General features: G+C 38.7%; 1 protein-coding gene across 1 annotated transcript in view; it reads left to right on the top strand.

Annotated features, from left to right (window-relative positions):
* The window catches only part of LOC128210297 (prominin-1-A-like), a 46,891-nt gene extending 23,155 nt beyond the window's left edge, over window positions 1-23,736 (top strand). Inside the window, exons 16-22 of the mRNA XM_052914563.1 lie at window positions 3,995-4,168; window positions 4,276-4,329; window positions 5,170-5,238; window positions 16,347-16,415; window positions 16,992-17,084; window positions 19,364-19,479; window positions 21,062-23,736. Of these exons, the coding sequence (XP_052770523.1) occupies window positions 3,995-4,168; window positions 4,276-4,329; window positions 5,170-5,238; window positions 16,347-16,415; window positions 16,992-17,084; window positions 19,364-19,479; window positions 21,062-21,107 (621 nt within the window). The 3' untranslated portion in view covers window positions 21,108-23,736. The remainder of the gene's footprint in view (window positions 1-3,994; window positions 4,169-4,275; window positions 4,330-5,169; window positions 5,239-16,346; window positions 16,416-16,991; window positions 17,085-19,363; window positions 19,480-21,061) is intronic.
* Window positions 23,737-24,179: the final 443 nt, after the last annotated feature.

Genomic DNA, 24,179 nt, shown 5'->3' with positions numbered 1-24,179 from the left:
TTAAAGATTCAATTTTAATATGATGCAAATTTTTGTTCTGACAATGTAGTATAAACCATTCTGACAATGCAGTTTAAACCACTCTGACGATGTGGTATAAACCACTCTGACAATGTGGTATTAACCACTCTAACAATGCGGTATAAACCACTCTGACAATGTCATACAAACAACTCTGACTATGTGAAATAAACCGATCTGACAATGTTATATAAACCACTCTGACAATGTGGTATTAATCGATCTGACAATGCGGTATAAACCGGTCTGACAATGTGGTATAAACCACTCTGACAATGCGGTATGAACCGATCTGACTATGTGGAATAAACCACTCTGACAATGTGGAATACACCACTCTGACAATGTGGAATAAACGGGTCTGACAATGTGGTATAAACCACTCTGACTATGTGAAATAAACTGGTCTGACAATGTGGTATAAACCACTCTGACAATGCGGTATAAACTGCTCTGACAATGCGGTATTAATCGATCTGACAATGTGGTATAAACCACTCTGACTATGTGGAATAAACGGGTCTGACAATCTGATATAAACCACTCTGACTATGCGGAATAAACCACGTTGACTGTGTGGAATAAACGGGTCTGACAATGCGGTAAAAACCACTCCGACAATGCGGTAAAAACCGCTCTGACAATGCGGTATAAACCACTCCGACAATGCGGTAAAAACTGGTCTGACAATGCGGTATAAACTTATCTGACAGTGCAGTATAAACCGCTCTGACAATGCGGTATAAAACACTCTGACAATGCGGTTTTAACCACTCTGACAATGTGGATTAAACCACTCTGACTATGTGGAATAAACGGGTCTGACAATGCGGTATAAACAACTCCGACAATGCGGTAAAAACGCTCTGACAATGCGGTATTAATCGATCTGACAATGTGGTATAAACCACTCTGACAATGTGGTATTAATCGATCTGACAATGTGGTATAAACCACTCTGACAATGCGGTATTAATCGGTCTGACAATGCGGTATAAACCACTCTGACAATGTGATATTAACCACTCTGACAATGTGGTATAAACCACTTTGACAATGTGGTATTAAGCTCTCTGACAATGTGGTCTTAACCACTCTGACAATGTGGTATTAACCACTCTGACAATGTGGTTTTACGCTCTCTGACAATGTGGTCTTAACCACTCTGACAATGTGGTATTAACCACTCTGACAATATGATATTAACCGCTCTGACAATGAGGTACATACCGTTCTGACAATGCGGTATAAACCACTCTGACAATGCGGTACACACCGTTCTGACAATGTGTATAAACCACTCTAACAATGCGGTACAAACCGTTCTGACAATGCCATATAAACCACTCTAACAATACAGTACAAACCGTTCTGACAATGTGGTATAAACCACTCTGACAATGCGGTACAAACCGTTCTAACAGTGTGGTATAAACCACTCTGACAATGCGGTACAAAACGTTCTGACAACGTGGTATAAACCAATCTGACAAAGCGGTACAAACCGTTCTGACAATGCGGTATAAACCACTCTGACAATGCGTTACAAACCGTTCTGACAATGTGGTATAAACCAATCTGACAAAGCGGTACAAACCGTTCTGACAATGCGGTATAAACCACTCTGACAATGCGTTACAAACCGTTCTGACAATGTGGTATAAACCCATCTGACAATGCGGTACACACCGTTCTGACAATGTTGTATAAACCACTCTGACAATGCGTTACAAACCGTTCTGACAATGTGGTATAAACCCATCTGACAATGCGTTACAAACCGTTCTGACAATGTTGTATAAACCACTCTGACAATGCGGTAAAAACCATACTGACTATTCGGTATGAACTATTCTGACAATGCGGTTACAACCGTTTGTACTATTGGGTATAAACCGACAATACCATAAAAACTGCGCTGGCATTGAGGATTAAACAACTCTGAGAAATACCCTGACAATGCGGTATAGACCACCCTGGTAATGCAGTATTAACCATTTTGACAATGCGCTATGAACTATTTGACATGCGGTATAAAGACACCCTGACAGTGCGGCTTAAACCTATCTGACAAACCACTCTGACAATGCGGTATAAACTGCTCTGACAATGAGGTTTAAATCACTTTAGCCAATCACTTTGTCAATGCGGTATAAACCACTTTGACAGTGCAATAATTACCATTTTGACAATGCGGTATTAGCAACTCTGACAATGCGGTATTAACCACTCTGACAATACAGTATAACCCACTTAGACTATGCATTATATACCACTCTGATAATGCGGTTTAATAGCAATGCGGTATAAACCCATCTGACAATGCAGTACATTTGGAAATACGCTCTAAAAGTTTCTGACGCTGTGGTATAAACCACTCTGACAATGAGGTTCAATCGACTCTGACAAATCACCCGGACACTGCGGTATAAACCGCTCTGACAATGCGGTTTAATCAACTCTGACAAACCACCCTGACACTGCGGTATAAACCACTCTGACAATGCGGTATTAACAACTCTGACAATGCGATATTAACCACTCTGACAAAGCGGTATAAACCACTCTGACAATGCGGTATAAACCACTCTGACAATGCGGTATTAACCACTCTGACAATGCGGTATAAAACACTCTGACAATGCGGTATAAACCACTATGACAATGCGGTATTAACCACTCTGACAATGCGGTATAAACCACTCTGACAATGCGGTATTAGCCACTCTGACAATGCGGTATTAACCACTCTGACAATGCGGTATTAACCTCTCAGACAATGCGGTATAAACCACTCTGACAATGTGTGCATACAAAATATACTCACAGCTTGAGTGGTTAATAATCAAACCGTTCTGAAGTAGTCATTCTTGGTGAAACTATGTCTTTAATTAAATTTTCCAATCATTAGTGTTTGGAATTCTATCAAATAAGTTTTACATGAAAGAGAAATAAACATTACAATAACAGAGCCTATGGTCTCACAAACACATCACACCATGGGCATCGCAGTTCTATTTCTGTTCAATTTGCAGTAACTATGCCGTCATAGTGTTTGGTTATGTCATAATTACTACAATACCCATTTCTGATTGATTGATTTCTTATACCATTAAGTTTTAATAAGAAGTATGTACATGTGTGCGAATTTTATTTGAATTAGATTTCTGCTGAACCCATATGATTTTGCATCATTTGAAAGGTGTTATGAATAAGGAAAAAATATATAAACACTGTACGCTACGATTTGGGACACAAGGACAGTAATAAGTTAATACAAAATGTAGTGTATTTTCGGTCATTTATTTTAACGTTTTTGTTACCAGGAAGCCAAACCCTTTTGAATGAACCCAAAAACATATGACGTCACCAGGCAAAAACCAAAAATATATGACAAGGCATCAAAATCTGACATCATCGACAATGGTTGTAGTGTGTGTATACCACGTGATAAAATACGTCATATTACATATTATATTTATGCTACGTCGGAAGGCAAACTTTTGCTTAAAATGAAAACTTAAACAAAGAAAACTTTTCCATTATACCATTTTAAATGAAACACATGGCAGTCTATGCCGCTTAAAGAGCCCTGCATTTGTTTTATTTCCGAAATTTGATAAAGTCATTTGTTTCATCAAACACTTCGACAAACCTGTTTCCAAAATAATGTTTCGACAGTGCTCCGTCAGACGGCCGGCCGTATAATGTAAAGGTTTACCGAAGTGTTTAAAGAAACTTTACTCTCAACCAAACTTTGTCAAAATACCGAAGGTAGGGCTCTGTAAGCGGCGTAGACTGCGCTATGTTTCATTTAAAATGGTGGAGAAATTGTGAAATTATCTTTGTTCAAAGTATTTTTTTCAAATCAAAATATTGCCTTCTGACGTAGCATTTATGACGCAATTTATCACGTGGTATACACACACTGGGTTGGATGCATGCTTATTTGTAAATGAAACTTTATTTTCAGAGCATCGACGCATCTCTCAACAAAACATTGGGTTCCATCACAGGTTTAACAACTGGTGATTTAGAGAACAAAGCTACGAATAGCTTTGCCGATCTCGAACACACATTTGACAATCTACATTTTCCTCTGATGGACACCGCTGTAACACAGGGCCAACAAGCAGGATTAGACATGGTTTGTACAACAAAAGCTTTATTTGTAAAATATACTTTTTCGATTTTTAACATATGATTAAGGAATAAATTTATAGTCTTTTTCTAACACATTTAAAATATTTTCAGAGCGGCTTTAAGGGTGCTGTTGATGAACTAAAAGCAATCAAAGCAGAGATTCCTGTGAGTAAAACATGCAATTAAATCTGTATTTTTTAAATGTTTTCTTTTAATGCTTTTAAGAGTATCAATTATCTTTATTCATACAACACTTCTCTGAAAAAGGATTTCGTGGATTAGTTGCAAATTATGAAGACGCGTCTTAACCAACTGGTCGTTCTAGCCAGTTTGACCTGTAACTAAATATCCTTTTGTTAATGAATTCATTATTTAAAATATTATTGGAAATAGTTTCATAATTCATTGAAATATTGACCACACTCTCATAGATTGAATTGACATTAATTTTAGTTTTTGTCTCAGAATTAGCTGATTTTGGTATAAATGCCTTCAAATCTGTCATAAAAGATAACCTTACAATATTACAATTCTCAATTGTTTGGATTACCGCCGAAAAGAACGTTTTTCTTAAAGCGTTAGTAACGCCTTAAGCAATAAAATAGCAATATTTGAACGTATTTATGAATAAGTGGGATCTGTTCTTTTGTCAGCAGTCTTGTATCACTGGTTTCCAAACATTTTCGCAAAATTTGGCCTATGCCAAGTAAATAAATTAAAGAGTTGTCAAAACAGTCAATCTGTGAGAGTGCAGCTTTAATATGCATTATGTAATTATTATTATATTATTATTGTATATGTAATGTCAAATAATAATGTATGTGCATTCTTCATCGTAGATCAATTATGTCGGTCTCAAAGGGAATAGGCCCAACTTGAAATGTTATTTGTTGAAGTCAGAGGGGTTAGCAATAACACAGATGGCCAAATATCTGAATTACGTTAACTTAATGATTATAATAATTTAATTATGTTATAAAGTTATCTTGTGTCTTTAAATTTCAGACTTGGAAAACCGACTTTACGGATGGTATGAAGAAAGCCCAGGGTAATATAACAGCACAACTCCCAACGGTCAGTAAACACGCGAATGTGTTCATATTGTCAAAGCGTGCATCAATCTTACCAAGTGAATAACTTGATTAATCATTGTATGGGTATAATACCTTTTTCTATTTCTGCATTGGTGTTTATTTGTGTCTTCTTTGTTTCATGTCCACATGGACTGAATGGTACTAAAATAGCCTTAAGGTGGAACGCGACCCTGAGCGGTTGATCGAGTTAATGTCCGAAAATTATAGAGAAAGAAAAATATATGTCCGTGTTAGACGCACTTAAGGGGATAATTCATTGCGTTAAACGAAAACAATGATGAAATTATCAGCCAGTGTAGCTGGAATGCAAAACATGGCATACGTCTCAATATTGAAGTTAATGGTAACTTTAAAAACTTGTAGTTCCATAACTTTTTTTAAGATTGAAAATGTAAAAACAGTCACTATTTGGGATTAGCTGTTGTATGTGTATACCCACTCTCGGACACTTACTCGAAATATCGGTCAGGGTCGCGTAATAACTCCAGTAGCGGTTTTGCAAGAAGGCGTGTCCCTCTGATGTCGTTACATTGACATTGGAGGCTGACTAAAACTTATTATAAGATAAACTTTTACGAAACCAAAAAATCCACAAAAAAGGAATATGCAAACGAAACAATTATAAAGATTATCATAACTTATTGTTCAATACAATGGTATATCGAGAGGTATGACTAGTATTTAAAATATTCCCGACCACCACGTTGAGAGGAACAAGGTTTACGGCCAAACTGACATTCAACAAGTGGACACACATCGTCACATCACTACAAAAAAATGCATTTAAATGACAGTATCTTCATAATTTATTTTGGGGTTACCGTCTTCAAACAGTCAGCGAAACATGCGTTCACTGGGGTTTAAACGAGTTAATGAGCATTTAACCTCACACTTGTCAACATGTTCAACCAATATCTTGCGTAGTTATCTCCCTTAAAAGTAGAGATCCTTTTCACAACATATTCAAAAGCTTGAATTATCTTAAAATGACATCAAGTAATTTTTCTTTGAAACATGGTCACTAGAGTTAGTGTTTATGTTGATACTCATGTTGATCCAAACATCACCACTAAGTGTTTATGTTGATACTCGCGTTCCTTGAGACATCGCCACTAAGTGTTTATGTTGATACTCGCGTTCCTTGAAACATCGCCACTAAGTGTTTATGTTGATACTCGCGTTCCTTGAAACATCGCCACTAAGTGTTTATGTTGATACTCGCGTTCCTTGAGACATCGCCACTAAGTGTTTATGTTGATACTCGCGTTCCTTGAAACATCGCCACTAAGTGTTTATGTTGATACTCGCGTTCCTTGAGACATCGCCACTAAGTGTTTATGTTGATACTCGCGTTCCTTGAAACATCGCCACTAAGTGTTTATGTTGATACTCGCGTTCCTTGAGACATCGCCACTAAGTGTTTATGTTGATACTCGCGTTCCTTGAAACATCGTCACTAAGTGTTTATGTTGATACTCGCGTTCCTTGAAACATCGCCACTAAGTGTTTATGTTGATACTCGCGTTCCTTGAAACATCGCCACTAAGTGTTTATGTTGATACTCGCGTTCCTTGAAACATCGCCACTAAGTGTTTATGTTGATACTCATGTTGATCCAAACATCACCACTAAGTGTTTATGTTGATACTCGCGTTCCTTGAGACATCGCCACTAAGTGTTTATGTTGATACTCGCGTTCCGTGAAACATCGCCACTAAGTGTTTATGTTGATACTCGCGTTCCTTGAAACATCGCCACTAAGTGTTTATGTTGATACTCGCGTTCCTTGAAACATCGCCACTAAGTGTTTATGTTGATACTCGCGTTCCTTGAAACATCGCCACTAAGTGTTTATGTTGATACTCGCGTTCCTTGAGACATCGCCACTAAGTGTTTATGTTGATACTCATGTTGATCCAAACATCGCCACTAAGTGTTTATGTTGATACTCGCGTTCCTTGAGACATCGCCACTAAGTGTTTATGTTGATACTCGCGTTCCATGAGACATCGCCACTAAGTGTTTATGATGATACTCGCGTTCCTTGAAACATCGCCACTAAGTGTTTATGTTGATACTCGCGTTCCTTGAAACATCGCCACTAAGTGTTTATGTTGATACTCGCGTTCCTTGAGACATCGCCACTAAGTGTTTATGTTGATACTCATGTTGATCCAAACACCGCCACTAAGTGTTTATGTTGATACTCGCGTTCCCTGAGACATCGCCACTAAGTGTTTATGTTGATACTCGCGTTCCTTGAGACATCGCCACTAAGTGTTTATGTTGATACTCGCGTTCCTTGAGACATCACCACTAAGTGTTTATGTTGATACTCGCGTTCCTTGAAACATCGCCACTAAGTGTTTATGTTGATACTCATGTTGATCCAAACATCGCCACTAAGTGTTTATGTTGATACTCGCGTTCCCTGAGACATCACCACTAAGTGTTTATGTTGATACTCGCGTTCCTTGAGACATCGCCACTAAGTGTTTATGTTGATACTCGCGTTCCTTGAGACATCGCCACTAAGTGTTTATGTTGATACTCATGTTGATCCAAACATCACCACTAAGTGTTTATGTTGATACTCGCGTTCCTTGAAACATCGCCACTAAGTGTTTATGTTGATACTCGCGTTCCTTGAAACATCGCCACTAAGTGTTTATGTTGATACTCGCGTTCCTTGAGACATCACCACTAAGTGTTTATGTTGATACTCGCGTTCCTTGAAACATCGCCACTAAGTGTTTATGTTGATACTCGCGTTCCTTGAGACATCGCCAATAAGTGTTTATGTTGATACTCATGTTGATCCAAACATCGCCACTAAGTGTTTATGTTGATACTCGCGTTCCTTGAGACATCGCCACTAAGTGTTTATGTTGATACTCGCGTTCCTTGAGACATCGCCACTAAGTGTTTATGTTGATACTCGCGTTCCTTGAAACATCGCCACTAAGTGTTTATGTTGATACTCGCGTTCCTTGAAACATCGCCACTAAGTATTTATGTTGATACTCGCGTTCCTTGAGACATCGCCACTAAGTGTTTATGTTGATACTCATGTTGATCCAAACATCACCACTAATTGTTTATGTTGATACTCGCGTTCCTTGAGACATCACCACTAAGTGTTTATGTTGATACTCGCGTTCCTTGAGACATCACCACTAAGTGTTTATGTTGATACTCGCGTTCCTTGAAACATCGCCACTAAGTGTTTATGTTGATACTCGCGTTCCTTGAGACATCGCCACTAAGTGTTTATGTTGATACTCATGTTGATCCAAACATCACCACTAAGTGTTTATGTTGATACTCGCGTTCCTTGAGACATCGCCACTAAGTGTTTATGTTGATACTCGCGTTCCTTGAAACATCGCCACTAAGTGTTTATGTTGATACTCGCGTTCCTTGAAACATCGCCACTAAGTGTTTATGTTGATACTCGCGTTCCTTGAGACATCGCCACTAAGTGTTTATGTTGATACTCATGTTGATCCAAACATCACCACTAAGTGTTTATGTTGATACTCGCGTTCCTTGAGACATCGCCACTAAGTGTTTATGTTGATACTCGCGTTCCTTGAGACATCGTCACTAAGTGTTTATGTTGATACTCGCGTTCCTTGAAACATCGCCACTAAGTGTTTATGTTGATACTCGCGTTCCTTGAAACATCGCCACTAAGTGTTTATGTTGATACTCGCGTTCATTGAGACATCACCACTAAGTGTTTATGTTGATACTCATGTTGATCCAAACATCGCCACTAAGTGTTCATGTTGATACTCATGTTGATCCAAACATTACCACTAAGTGTTTATGTTGATACTCGCGTTCCTTGAGACATCGCCACTAAGTGTTTATGTTGATACTCGCGTTCCTTGAAACATCGCCACTAAGTGTTTATGTTGATACTCGCGTTCCTTGAAACATCGCCACTAAGTGTTTATGTTGATACTCGCGTTCCTTGAAACATCGCCACTAAGTGTTTATGTTGATACTCGCGTTCCTTGAAACATCGCCACTAAGTGTTTATGTTGATACTCGCGTTGATCCAAACATCACCACTAAGTGTTTATGTTGATACTCGCGTTCCTTGAAACATCGCCACTAAGTGTTTATGTTGATACTCGCGTTCCTTGAGACATCGCCACTAAGTGTTTATGTTGATACTCATGTTGATCCAAACATCGCCACTAAGTGTTTATGTTGATACTCGCGTTCCCTGAGACATCGCCACTAAGTGTTTATGTTGATACTCGCGTTCCTTGAAACATCGCCACTAAGTGTTTATGTTGATACTCGCGTTCCTTGAAACATCGCCACTAAGTGTTTATGTTGATATTCGCGTTCCTTGAAACATCGCCACTAAGTGTTTATGTTGATACTCGCGTTCCTTGAAACATCGCCACTAAGTGTTTATGTTGATACTCGCGTTCCTTGAAACATCGCCACTAAGTGTTTATGTTGATACTCGCGTTCCTTGAAACATCGTCACTAAGTGTTTACTAGTACATCATCACTTAGTGTTTATGTTGATTCTCGCGTTCCTTGATACATCGTCACTAAGTGTTAAGTGTTTATCCTCGATCTCCTTAAAATATCGTAACTAAGTGTTTATGTTGATCCTCGCGTTACTTGAAACATCGTCACTAAGTGTTTATGTTCATCCTCGCGTTCCTTGAAACATCGCCACTTAGTGTTGATACTCGTGTTCCTCGAAACATCGTCACTTAGTGTTTGATACTCGTGTTCCTCGAAACATCGTCACTTAGTGTTTGATACTCGTATTATTTGAAACATCGTCACTTAGTGTTTGATACTCGTGTTCTTTGCAATATCGTCACTTAGTGTTTGATACTCGCGTTCCTCGAAATATCGTCACTTAGTGTTTAATACTCGAGTTCCTCGAAATATCGTCACTTAGTGTTTAATACTCGAGTTCCTCGAAATATCGTCACTTAGTGTTTGATACTAGTGTTCCCTGAAATATCGTCACTTATCGTTTGATACTCGCGTTCCTCGAAACATCGTCACTTATTGTTTGATACTCGCGTTTCTTGAGACATCGTCACTAAGTGTTGATGCTCATCCTCGCGTTCCTCGAGACATCATCACTGAGTGTTTATGTTCATCCTCGCGTTCCTTGTTGAAACTCGCGTTCCTTGAAACATCGTCACTAAGTGTTTATTTTGATACTCGTGTTCCTTGAAACATCTTCAATGAGTGTTTATGTTGATCCTCGCGTTCCTTGAAACATCTTCAATGAGTGTTTATGTTGATCCTCGTGTTCATCGAAACATCTTCAATGAGTGTTTAATATGTTGAAACATCGTCACTGAGTGTTTACGCTGATACTCGTGTGCATTGAAACATCGTCACTGAGTGTTTACGCTGATACTCGTGTGCATTGAAACATCTTCACTGAGTGTTTACGCTGATACTCGTGTGCATTGAAACATCGTCACTGAGTGTTTACGCTGATACTCGTGTGCATTGAAACATCGTCACTGAGTGTTTACGCTGATACTCGCGTTCCTTGAAACATCGTCACTGAGTGTTTACGCTGATACTCGCGTTCCTTAAAACATCGTCACTGAGTGTTTACGCTGATACTCGCGTTCCTTGAAACATCGTCACTGTGTGTTTACGCTGATACTCGCGTTTATTGAAACATCTTCAATGAGTGTTTATGTTGATACTCGCGTTCCTTAAAACATCGTCACTGAGTGTTTACGCTGATACTCGCGTTCCTTGAAACATCGTCACTGAGTGTTTACGCTGATACTCGCGTTCCTTAAAACATCGTCACTGAGTGTTTACGCTGATACTCGCGTTCCTTGAAACATCGTCACTGTGTGTTTACGCTGATACTCGTGTTCATCGAAACATCTTCAATGAGTGTTTACGCTGATACTCGCGTTTATTGAAACATCGTCACTGAGTGTTTATGTTGATTCTCGTGTTCATCGAAACATCTTCAATGAGTGTTTACGCTGATACTCGCGTTCCTTGAAACATCTTCACTGAGTGTTTATGTTGATCCTCGCGTTCCTTGAAACATCTTCAATGAGCGTTTATGTTGAAAACATCGTCACTGAGTGTTTACGCTGATACTCGTGTGCATTGAAACATCGTCACTGAGTGTTTACGCTGATACTCGTGTGCATTGAAACATCGTCACAGAGTGTTTACGCTGATACTCGTGTGCATTGAAACATCGTCACTGAGTGTTTATGTTGATACTCGTGTGCATTAAAACATCGTCACTGAGTGTTTACGCTGATACTCGTGTGCATTGAAACATCGTCACTGAGTGTTTGCGCTGATACTCGTGTGCATTGAAACATCGTCACTGAGTGTTTACGCTGATACTCGTGTGCATTGAAACATCGTCACTGAGTGTTTACGCTGATACTCGTGTGCATTGAAACATCGTCACTGAGTGTTTACGCTGATACTCGCGTTCCTTGAAACATCGTCACTGAGTGTTTACGCTGATACTCGCGTGCATTGAAACATCGTCACTTAGTGTTTACGCTGATACTCGCGTGCATTGAAACATCGTCACTGAGTGTTTACGCTGATACTCGCGTGCATTGAAACATCGTCACTGAGTGTTTACGCTGATACTCGCGTTTATTGAAACATCTTCAATGAGTGTTTATGTTGATACTCGTGTTCATAGAAACATCTTCAATCAGTGTTTACGCTGATACTCGCGTTCCTTGAAACATCTTCACTGAGTGTTTATGTTGATCCTCGCGTTCTTTGAAACATCTTCAATGAGTGTTTATGTTGAAAACATCGTCACTGAGTGTTTACGCTGATACTCGTGTGCATTGAAACATCGTCACTGAGTGTTTACGCTGATACTCGTGTGCATTGAAACATCGTCACAGAGTGTTTACGCTGATCCTTGTGTGCATTGAAACATCGGCACTGAGTGTTTATGTTGATACTCGTGTGCATTCAAACATCGGCACTGAGTGTTTACGCTGATACTCGTGTGCATTGAAACACCGTCACTGTGTGTTTACGCTGATACTCGTGTGCATTGAAACATCGTCACTGAGTGTTTTTGCTGATACTCGTGTGCATTGAAACATCGTCACTGAGTGTTTATGTTGATACTCGTGTGCATTGAAACATCGTCACTGAATGTTTACGCTGATACTCGTGTGCATTGAAACATCGTCACTGAGTGTTTACGCTGATACTCGTGTGCATTGAAACATCGTCACTGAGTGTTTACGCTGATTCTCGTGTGCATTGACACATCGTGACTGAGTGTTTACGCTGATACTCGTGTGCATTGAAACATCGTCACTGAGTGTTTACGCTGATACTCGTGTGCATTGAAACATCGTCACTGAGTGTTTACGCTGATACTCGTGTGCATTGAAACATCGTCACTGAGTGTTTACGCTGATACTCGCGTTTATTGAAACATCTTCAATGAGTGTTTATGTTGATACTCGTGTTCATAGAAACATCTTCAATCAGTGTTTACGCTGATACTCGCGTTCCTTGAAACATCTTCACTGAGTGTTTATGTTGATCCTCGCGTTCTTTGAAACATCTTCAATGAGTGTTTATGTTGAAAACATCGTCACTGAGTGTTTACGCTGATACTCGTGTGCATTGAAACATCGTCACTGAGTGTTTACGCTGATACTCGTGTGCATTGAAACAACGTCACAGAGTGTTTACGCTGATCCTTGTGTGCATTGAAACATCGGCACTGAGTGTTTATGTTGATACTCGTGTGCATTGAAACATCGGCACTGAGTGTTTACGCTGATACTCGTGTGCATTGAAACACCGTCACTGTGTGTTTACGCTGATACTCGTGTGCATTGAAACATCGTCACTGAGTGTTTTTGCTGATACTCGTGTGCATTGAAACATCGTCACTGAGTGTTTATGTTGATACTCGTGTGCATTGAAACATCGTCACTGAATGTTTACGCTGATACTCGTGTGCATTGAAACATCGTCACTGAGTGTTTACGCTGATACTCGTGTGCATTGAAACATCGTCACTGAGTGTTTACGCTGATTCTCGTGTGCATTGACACATCGTGACTGAGTGTTTACGCTGATACTCGTGTGCATTGAAACATCGTCACTGAGTGTTTACGCTGATACTCGCGTTTATTGAAACATCGTCACTGAGTGTTTACGCTGATACTCGTGTGCATTGAAACATCGTCACTGAGTGTTTACGCTGATACTCGTGTGCATTGAAACATCGTCACTGAGTGTTTACGCTGATCCTCGTGTGCATTGAAACATCGTCACTGAGTGTTTACGCTGATACTCGCGTTTATTGAAACATCTTCAATGAGTCTTTACGCTGATACTCGTGTGCATTGAAACATCGTCACTGAGTGTTTACGCTGATACTCGTGTGCATTGAAACATCGTCACTGAGTGTTTACGCTGATACTCGCGTTCCTTGAAACTTCGTCACTGAGTGTTTACGCTGATACTCGCGTTCCTTGAAACATCGTCACTTAGTGTTTACGCTGATACTCGCGTTCCTTGAAACATCGTCACTGAGTGTTTACGCTGATACTCGCGTGCATTGAAACATCGTCACTGAGTGTTTACGCTGATACTCGCGTTCCTTAAAACATCGTCACTGAGTGTTTACGCTGATACTCGCGTTCCTTGATACATCGTCACTGAGTGTTTACGCTGATACTCGCATGCATTGAAACATCGTCACTGAGTGTTTACGCTGATACTCGCGTTTATTGAAACATCTTCAATGAGTGTTTATGTTGATACTCGTGTTCATCGAAACATCTTCAATGAGTGTTTACGCTGATACTCGCGTTTATTGAAACATCGTCACTGAGTGTTTATGTTGATACTCGTGTTCATCGAAACATCTTCAATGAGTGTTTACGCTGATACTCGCGTTCCTTGAAACATCTTCACTGAGTGTTTATGTTGATCCTCGCGTTCCTTGAAACATCTTCAATGAGCGTTTATGTTGAAAACATCGTCACTGAGTGTTTACGCTGATACTCGTGTGCATTGAAACATCGTCACTGAGTGTTTACGCTGATACTCGTGTGCATTGAAACATCGTCACAGAGTGTTTACGCTGATACTCGTGTGCATTGAAACATCGTCACTGAGTGTTTATGTTGATACTCGTGTGCATTGAAACATCGTCACTGAGTGTTTACGCTGATACTCGTGTGCATTGAAACATCGTCACTGAGTGTTTACGCTGATACTCGTGTGCATTGAAACATCGTCACTGAGTGTTTACGCTGATACTCGTGTGCATTGAAACATCGTCACTGAGTGTTTACGCTGATACTCGTGTGCATTGAAACATCGTCACTGAGTGTTTATGCTGATACTCGTGTGCATTGAAACATCGTCACTGAGTGTTTACGCTGATACTCGCGTGCATTGAAACATCGTCACTGAGTGTTTACGCTGATACTCGCGTGCATTGAAACATCGTCACTGAGTGTTTACGCTGATACTCGCGTGCATTGAAACATCGTCACTGAGTGTTTACGCTGATACTCGCGTGCATTGAAACATCGTCACTGAGTGTTTACGCTGATACTCGCGTGCATTGAAACATCGTCACTGAGTGTTTACGCTGATACTCGCGTTTATTGAAACATCTTCAATGAGTGTTTATGTTGATACTCGTGTTCATCGAAACATCTTCAATCAGTGTTTACGCTGATACTCGCGTTCCTTGAAACATCTTCACTGAGTGTTTATGTTGATCCTCGCGTTCTTTGAAACATCTTCAATGAGTGTTTATGTTGAAAACATCGTCACTGAGTGTTTACGCTGATACTCGTGTGCATTGAAACATCGTCACTGAGTGTTTACGCTGATACTCGTGTGCATTGAAACATCGTCACTGAGTGTTTACGCTGATCCTTGTGTGCATTGAAACATCGTCACTGAGTGTTTTTGCTGATACTCGTGTGCATTGAAACATCGTCACTGAGTGTTTATGTTGATACTCGTGTGCATTGAAACATCGTCACTGAATGTTTACGCTGATACTCGTGTGCATTGAAACATCGTCACTGTGTGTTTATGCTGATACTCGTGTGCATTGAAACATCGTCACTGAGTGTTTACGCTGATACTCGTGTCCATTGAAACATCGTCACTGAGTGTTTTTGCTGATACTCGTGTGCATTGAAACATCGTCACTGAGTGTTTATGTTGATACTCGTGTGCATTGAAACATCGTCACTGAATGTTTACGCTGATACTCGTGTGCATTGAAACATCGTCACTGAGTGTTTACGCTGATACTCGTGTGCATTGAAACATCGTCACTGAGTGTTTACGCTGATACTCGTGTGCATTGACACATCGTGACTGAGTGCTTACGCTGATACTCGTGTGCATTGAAACATCGTCACTGAGTGTTTACGCTGATACTCGCGTTTATTGAAACATCGTCACTGAGTGTTTACGCTGATAATCGTGTGCATTGAAACATCGTCACTGAGTGTTTACGCTGATACTCGTGTGCATTGAAACATCGTCACTGAGTGTTTACGCTGATCCTCGTGTGCATTGAAACATCGTCACTGAGTGTTTACGCTGATACTCGCGTTTATTGAAACATCTTCAATGAGTGTTTACGCTGATACTCGTGTGCATTGAAACATCGTCACTGAGTGTTTACGCTGATACTCGTGTGCATTGAAACATCGTCACTGAGTGTTTACGCTGATACTCGCGTTCCTTGAAACTTCTTCACTGAGTGTTAACGCTGATACTCGCGTTCCTTGAAACATCGTCACTTAGTGTTTACGCTGATACTCGCGTTCCTTGAAACATCGTCACTGAGTGTTTACGCTGATACTCGCGTGCATTGAAACATCGTCACTGAGTGTTTACGCTGATACTCGCGTGCATTGAAACATCGTCACTGAGTATTTACGCTGATACTCGCGTTCTTTGAAACATCGTCACTGAGTGTTTACGCTGATACTCGCGTTCATTGAAACATCATCACTGAATCAATATGCTGTTCGTCGTGTGCTATTTTCTTCTTCTGTTTTTCAGTTGCTTGGAAAATTCAAGAATGAAGTGATACATATTGCAGAAGTTTTTGTAACATCCACAAAGAAATCGGTGAGTAAAGTTACCCGATGTACATGAATGCGACAGTTTGATGCCTGGTTAACCATCCAATACTATTTGGGCAATGATCACTTTCTTTCTAGAACTTCTACATAGCAACATGATAAAACATTAACACATGAAATTAAAATACTTATTAATGATGTACTTAATATACTTTCATTACTTTACCATAAAATGGAAATGGTTAAACAATCGCCATAACAAAATAAAACACATTATAAAATGTTTAATCGAGCTTTGAGAACATTTGAGAACATTTTTGTCTCAACTGTACAGGGCTGTCTCTTGTTGAATCTTTACTTAAAATATTCCAATTTAAACAAAGATCAGTTCAAGTTGTGATTATACATCATTGACTTCATTCATTGTATGGGTCCGTTTGTTATATCAAGCAATCCGATTAGCTACATCGTTCTTTGATCCAATTAAGATCAATATATTAAATACCACCCATGAGCATATATGCATCGTATTTAAACATTCGACTAGAATGAAATATTTTCAAGTTTCAGAATGTTAAAATCCACTGACAAATATTTTACAATCGAAATTTCTTTTCCACAGCTGCTGGAAGACGTTGGCAAATGTACCCCAGTCTGGAACCTGTATCACTCCATCATAGGAGTTGCTGTGTGTCAGTACATTATTGACGCGTTTGTGAGTAGTTTATCATAAATGTTTTATTAACAAATTAAATCAATTTTAACTCCCTAAATGAGTATAAAAATATGAATTACATGTTAGTTTTATGAATGAACACCCTAAATGTTCATATAAAAGAAATGCATGTATGATTTCAATGTTGCTTACCTAAATGTGCATATGAATTTAATGTTTTTAAAGTATTTAAACTCCCTAAATGAGCAAATGAGCTCAATGTTTATAAAGAATGTACATATGAATGCAATGTTTAAATAATTCAAGCTCCCTTAATATTCATATGAGTTTATTATTAAACAAAATTTACTCCTTTACTGTTCATACGAATTATTATGAAACGAATTCGAACTCCTTTAATGTTCTTAAACGAATTTGAATTCTTTTAATGTTCTTAAACATATTTGAACTTCCATATGACCGTTTTAATTCCATATTGTTGTTTAGTATAACTTAGCATAACGATGGCCTTACGTCAAAGCCAAAGCGGCGTTTTTTCCTGTTTCGAAATTTTTACTAAAATAATTCATTACTTCAGAAATTGTAACTTTAAACTTTGTAACTTCGGCATTATGTAAACAATGTGGGATCAATTGACCTAGAAAATACCAATTCATCAAGATCCCGTTTAAAGGCACAAATATCAATGTCAAGCAAACCCATAAACACCAATGAATATATTCGTTTGTAAATGTTTGGGTTATCGCCTTGGCACGGTCACTGTTAACTTAGTAGGAACTCGTCATTGGGTAAATGTTTGGGTTACCGCCTTGGCACGGTCAATGTAAACTAAGTAGAAACTCGTCATTGAGTAAATGTTGGGTTAACCGTCTTGGCACGGTCAGTTAATACTTAGTAGGAACTCGTCATTTGGGTTAATGATTGGGCAACCGCCTTGACACTGTCAGCGAACACTAGGTAGGAACTCCTCATTGGTAAATGATTGGGCAACCGCCTTGACACTGTCAGCGAACACTAGGTAGGAACTCCTCATTGGTAAATGATTGGGCAACCGCCTTGACACTGTCAGCGAACACTAGGTAGGAACTCCTCATTGGTAAATGATTGGGCAACCGCCTTGACACTGTCAGCGAACACTAGGTAGGAACTCATCATTGGTAAATGATTGGGCAACCGCCTTGACACTGTCAGCGAACACTAGGTAGGAACTCCTCATTGGTAAATGATTGGGCAACCGCCTTGACACTGTCAGCGAACACTAGGTAGGAACTCCTCATTGGTTAATGATTGGGCAACCGCCTTGACACTGTCAGCGAACACTAGGTAGGAACTCCTCATTGGTAAATGATTGGGCAACCGCCTTGACACTGTCAGCGAACACTAGGTAGGAACTCCTCATTGGTAAATAATTGGGCAACCGCCTTGACACTGTCAGCAAACACTAGGTAGGAACTCGTCATTGGTAAATGATTGGGCAACCGCCTTGACACTGTCAGCGAACACTAGGTAGGAACTCCTCATTGGTAAATGATTGGGCAACCGCCTTGACACTGTCAGCGAACACTAGGTAGGAACTCCTCATTGGTAAATGATTGGGCAACCGCCTTGACACTGTCAGCGAACACTAGGTAGGAACTCCTCATTGGTAAATGATTGGGCAACCGCCTTGACACTGTCAGCGAACACTAGGTAGGAACTCCTCATTGGTAAATGATTGGGCAGCCGCCTTGACACTGTCAGCGAACACTAGGTAGGAACTCCTCATTGGTAAATGATTGGGCAACCGCCTTGACACTGTCAGTGAACACTAGGTAGGAACTCCTCATTGGTAAATGATTGGGCAACCGCCTTGACACTGTCAGCGAACACTAGGTAGGAACTCCTCATTGGTAAATGATTGGGCAACCGCCTTGACACTGTCAGCGAACACTAGGTAGGAACTCCTCATTGGTAAATGATTGGGCAACCGCCTTGACACTGTCAGCGACCACTAGGTAGGAGCTCCTCATTGGTAAATGATTGGGCAACCGCCTTGACACGGTCAGTGAAAACTAAGCAAGTTAAGACTCTGCCATTGTCCTCAGCCAAGTTTTGCCGTACATGTTTTGCAACTGCTACTATGATTGTGGCTGCTCCCCGTTGCAGTTGCTTTCGATTTTATACTTTATTTACACGTAAATTAATTACTATCATAAACGAACAAACACAAGCAAACAATCGCAAATCAGAAAAAAAGGTTTTTGATACATTTTGTTAGCAAAATGTCAATTACTCTACCCTATACCGTCCTTTCTGCACATCTCAAACTAAAATTTTAGAACGGATTCTGGTTTTCCATCGGTTGGTGTCTGTTTTTCTTCGTTCCGAGCCTGATATTTGCCGTAAAGCTTGCCAAACACTATAGAAGTGTGGACCCGGAGGATCAACCGTTTGAGTAAGTACAATATTTCTAATGGACGTGCCGACATATTGAGAAAAACAACAACAACAACAACAACAACAACAACAACAACAACAACAGCAACAACAACAACAGCTCTTACTACAATTTGTCACTCTCGTTTGCACGATGTCATGTGAGAGTGTGGTTTTGTGTTGTGAGAGAAACCAGAGAACGGGGAGAAAACTCACTTGAGTTTGGTTTGTGGTCATCAAGTCGGACATGTGGGTTTTCTCCAGGTTCTCCGGGTTCGCCAACAACTCAAGATTACACTCTAGTGCAAAATCGTGCCAACACGAGTTACGTTTCATACCAAATCAATAACTTTCGTCACAATCGTTGTAATGTAAATAAAGTTTAAACTTAACTACCTTGGTCAAGCTATTCTACGCATGTAAAGTGCAAACCAGGGCCCATAAGATGCAGCATCAAGTTCAATCAATATTAAGACTCACCAACCATCATGGTCAAAACTATATTTCTACCGACGCAGGATCATGGTCAAAAACGATAACTTACCCGACCAAACATCATGCTTATGGTAAAAAAACTGTAATTAACCCGACCCAGCATCATGCTTATGGTCAAATGCTCTAATTAACCCAACTCAGGATCATGTGCATGCTCAAAAACTGTAAATAGACCGGCGAAGCATCATATTCATGGTCAAAAACTGTAATAAGCCCGATCCAGCATTATGCTCATGGTCAAAAACTATTATTAACCAGGCCCAGGATCATGCGAACGGTCCTAAATCTTTGAAGACTGCACTTAAAGTCAGAACGCATTGACAATGACAAGAGGTCTTGGGCCATAATAACGAACAATTTCAAGTTTGAGACTTAAGTGGCAAAACTGCAAATCTTCATTTCAGTATATCTTTCCATCTAGTTGAGGAGTGATACTGACATTTTATGAAGGTTATAGCTACATGTATTTCGATTGTTCAATTATCTACCGTTAATTTGGTTAAACGAAACATCTTTTATTATTACTAAAGCGCTTTTCGTATAAGTCTAGACTCGGACTGAGACTTGTGTTACCATTGCCCTAGTTGTAACAAAATATATGTAAAATATAGTTAAACTTTCAAATTATATTTTTAGCAAAATTCATCATGAATGATGAGTAACAATGAAATTAAAATTTGCAGTTTTGAATCTCGATGGGGCTAGACTGCGGACAAAATTGACCATCTTTGATTGAAGGTTCGGAAAATGATCTCCGGTGTTCACTTGTAACCAGAATCATTTTTTTTCAAAAGCATTATTGTTAACAGTACAATGACGAATAAAACAAAAACCATTTCATTTAGAAAATACAATCGAGACTCGCTATTTCAAAGTAGTTTGGGACGTCGGGAAATACTTCGAGATAAGGAACCTTCGATATAACCGAAATACCAAAAGTGTAAAACTTAACCCAAAGATCGACATACCCATCACTTCGAGATAACAGAGTTCGGCATAGCGAGCTTCGACTGTATGTGTTTTTAAGATAACACATGATAACGAATTTATAAGTGTTTGAGATCTAAGACTTCAATGCTGTTCATAACTTGTTTTCAACATTCCAGGAACAAAGTCGGCCCGAGTCCTGACGAAGTGGAGGCGAGATACTGAACACGACCAACCACTTAAAGTTGTACTATCACAGATTGTCTTTAATATTTTTATGTCTTGGAATGAACAATTTTTGGAGTAATTTTGGGAACATCAGTGGTATAAAACTGATGAGAAAGATCAGATCGCAGTGTTTTCTTACTTACGCTAAAAATGGCTAAAGGTTGTAAAGCGTTAATAACGCTTTAGGAAAATGAAATTTTGGACAATTTTCCCAACGATTTAGGTCTTTCTATTGTAAGTTATCTTATATGACTGAATTGAAGGTATTGGTGCCAAATAAGCTGATTCGATTACGTTTGTTTTAAATGTCAAAACTGCCAATTTGTGACAGTGCAACTTTAATTAAGAAAAAGAATTAACAGTAAAATAAATGAGTGCTCAAATGATAACACTAAAATTAATTTCAAGTTTCATAATTTTTTCGAGTTCTTATAAAAAACAACGAATTGCATCAGAACCAGAAATCGCACAAATGAAAATGACACCATTAAGATGCTTTATTACCAGTTTACCACATGCTCAATATTTTTCATGCTTTTATACAAGAATGTCATGGTAGTGGTAATGCACCAGTCAATTGTAACCACGGACCCCCAGGTCCGGTGTATACCGGGGATAGCCTGGGAAATGGGCCGTGTTTTTACCTTTCATGTGGCCCCACAATGCCGGGTAAATGCCGTTGTTTTGTCTTCACGCCAAATATAGCGGGGACTAGACGTGGGTCTTACCTAGCGCCCCTAGGGTGCAAGGGCATTTGGCGAGGAGTTTACCATTAGTACGTCTCCTCAGGGCGGGGATTTTACCCTGGCTTGGCTGGAATTAAAGTCAAAATCCCGCTATTCCCCGGACCTGGGGGCCGTGGTTACAATTGACTGGTGCATAACTGGATTATTTTATGAAGAAATCAACACTATGAAGCTATATGAAGCTATACGTTGACCAAGCCTCTAAAACGGAATACAGCATAATAGTGGCATATATTGCCTATATGATATATAATTCGTTTCTGTGATACCATTTTATTTTTTGAATATTTTATGCTTTAAAATATAACCAGATTTGCTTAGGCGTAAAAATTGTTTGTTTCTTCTATCCTGGGTAACTCAATTTTCCCTCCCGAGACTTTACTTCTTTTGCGAAGTGTGGATTTTTTTCGTAATTTCTTGAAAAAAATGTGTATTTTTGATTGAAAATGTTTAAATTTGACCATTTTATAATTAAATTTTTCTACAAAAGTGATATACCCTGATAAAGGACTGTTTTTGATTGAAAATGTTTAAATTTGACCATTTTATAATTAAATTTTTCTACAAAAGTGATATACCCTGATAAAGGACTGTTTGGTATAGAATTCCGGTCCGTCAAAAAAAAAAAGAAATAGAAAGACAGTTTTGCCTGCCTACATTCCTACCCTATCTTTAGAGGTGTTAGTGGAAACAAAAGTTTTTTGGGGCCTAATAGGTTTTTTATTGTTAAAAAATTATAGCAATCCATTTCACTTTTGATTGTGTAAAATAGCATAGTTACCATGAGTCAAATAGCATAATCGGATAAAAAATTATGTTTTTTTTACCATGACGTTGTGTCATACAGTATAGTCCAATATGCTTTTTACTATGACGTTGAATCAAATAGCATAATCGGATATGCTTTTACTATGACGTTGTATAAAATAGCATATTCGGATATGCTTTTTACTATGACGTTGTATAAAATAGCATAATCGGATATGCTTTTACTATGACGTTATATAAAATAGCATTATCGGATATGCTTTTTACTATGACATTGTATAAAAGAGCATAATCGGATATGCTTTTACTATGACGTTGTATAAAATAACATAATCGGATATGCTTTTTACTATTACATTTAATGTCAAATAGCTTAATTGGATATGCATTTTAACACTATTTTGTGTCAAATAGGATAATCGCATATGCTCTTTTACCATGGTTTTGTGTCAAAAAGCATAATCGGATATGCTTATTAACCTTGGCTTTTATTGTTAACGTTTTTTGTTTGTATTTTAATTAAGCACACGTGTGTCAAATAGCATAATCAGATATACGTTTATATCACGGCTTTTATTGTACATGTTATATTTTTATTGCTATAAAGCATACTTTGTGTCAACTTGTTTGACTTTTTGAATATTTAGTGTGTTGCCATGCACAAACTTTTGTATGTAAGGGAAACAACTGGAATTCATTTGATATAATATTCCTCTTTAGCCGAATATTCGATGATATCCCCTAGTCATACTACTTACGATTATATGCGTCCACCCATTGCCCAAAATGGTATATATTAATGCAAAAAACAACAACCCCCACCCACCGAATAATACAATTTTTTATTTTTTTATGGACAACTAATGTTTTTAGAAACAGTTCTTGCTTTTGTTCATGGTTCATTATATATTTGTGTACTGAAATGGGATTCATGCTACTTGTTTCAATATCGTTTTGCCTTCATCTACAGTGTAGCTGACCTATTGCTTATAAATTATACATGATAGTCCGTCCACTTGACCATTTGTTTGCATGTATTCATTTACATTTCTTCTTTTTCTTATTACTTATTTGTTGTGTTTATAATACAAATAAAGACATATAGACCAATATGAATAATGCGTTTTCAATTTCGAATTTAATTTGTCTTTAAAGTGCGATTTCAGTGAATGAAAGTTGTTTATGCAAAAAATAATTGAAAAAGAAAATATACATATTTGATACAGGCCAACTTGACAACCGCAAGCAAAGCCATGACATATTTAATAACTTATATCACGCCATGTATCTTTCCATAATGGTCGATGTAATGTTTGGACCAATGCGAGGACAGTATTATAAATATATTGGACGTTTAATTTTCATTGTAATCGACGTTTTATTTGCCGTTCTTATAGGTTGAATCGTCAACATATTTGACAATGTCGTTTTTAATATTCGAATGTCGTTAATCTCTTTATGTCATTTGGGATGCCATGCCATCACTTCATGCAGGAGTAAAACATGAATCCTTAAAATAACTAGTTTGTGGTATTTTAGTCAGACAAGTCATATT

The sequence above is a fragment of the Mya arenaria genome, chromosome 12 (assembly GCF_026914265.1).
Source record: "Mya arenaria isolate MELC-2E11 chromosome 12, ASM2691426v1".
Classification (NCBI taxonomy): domain Eukaryota; kingdom Metazoa; phylum Mollusca; class Bivalvia; order Myida; family Myidae; genus Mya; species Mya arenaria.
This window is presented reverse-complemented; position numbering and strand designations above follow the sequence as displayed.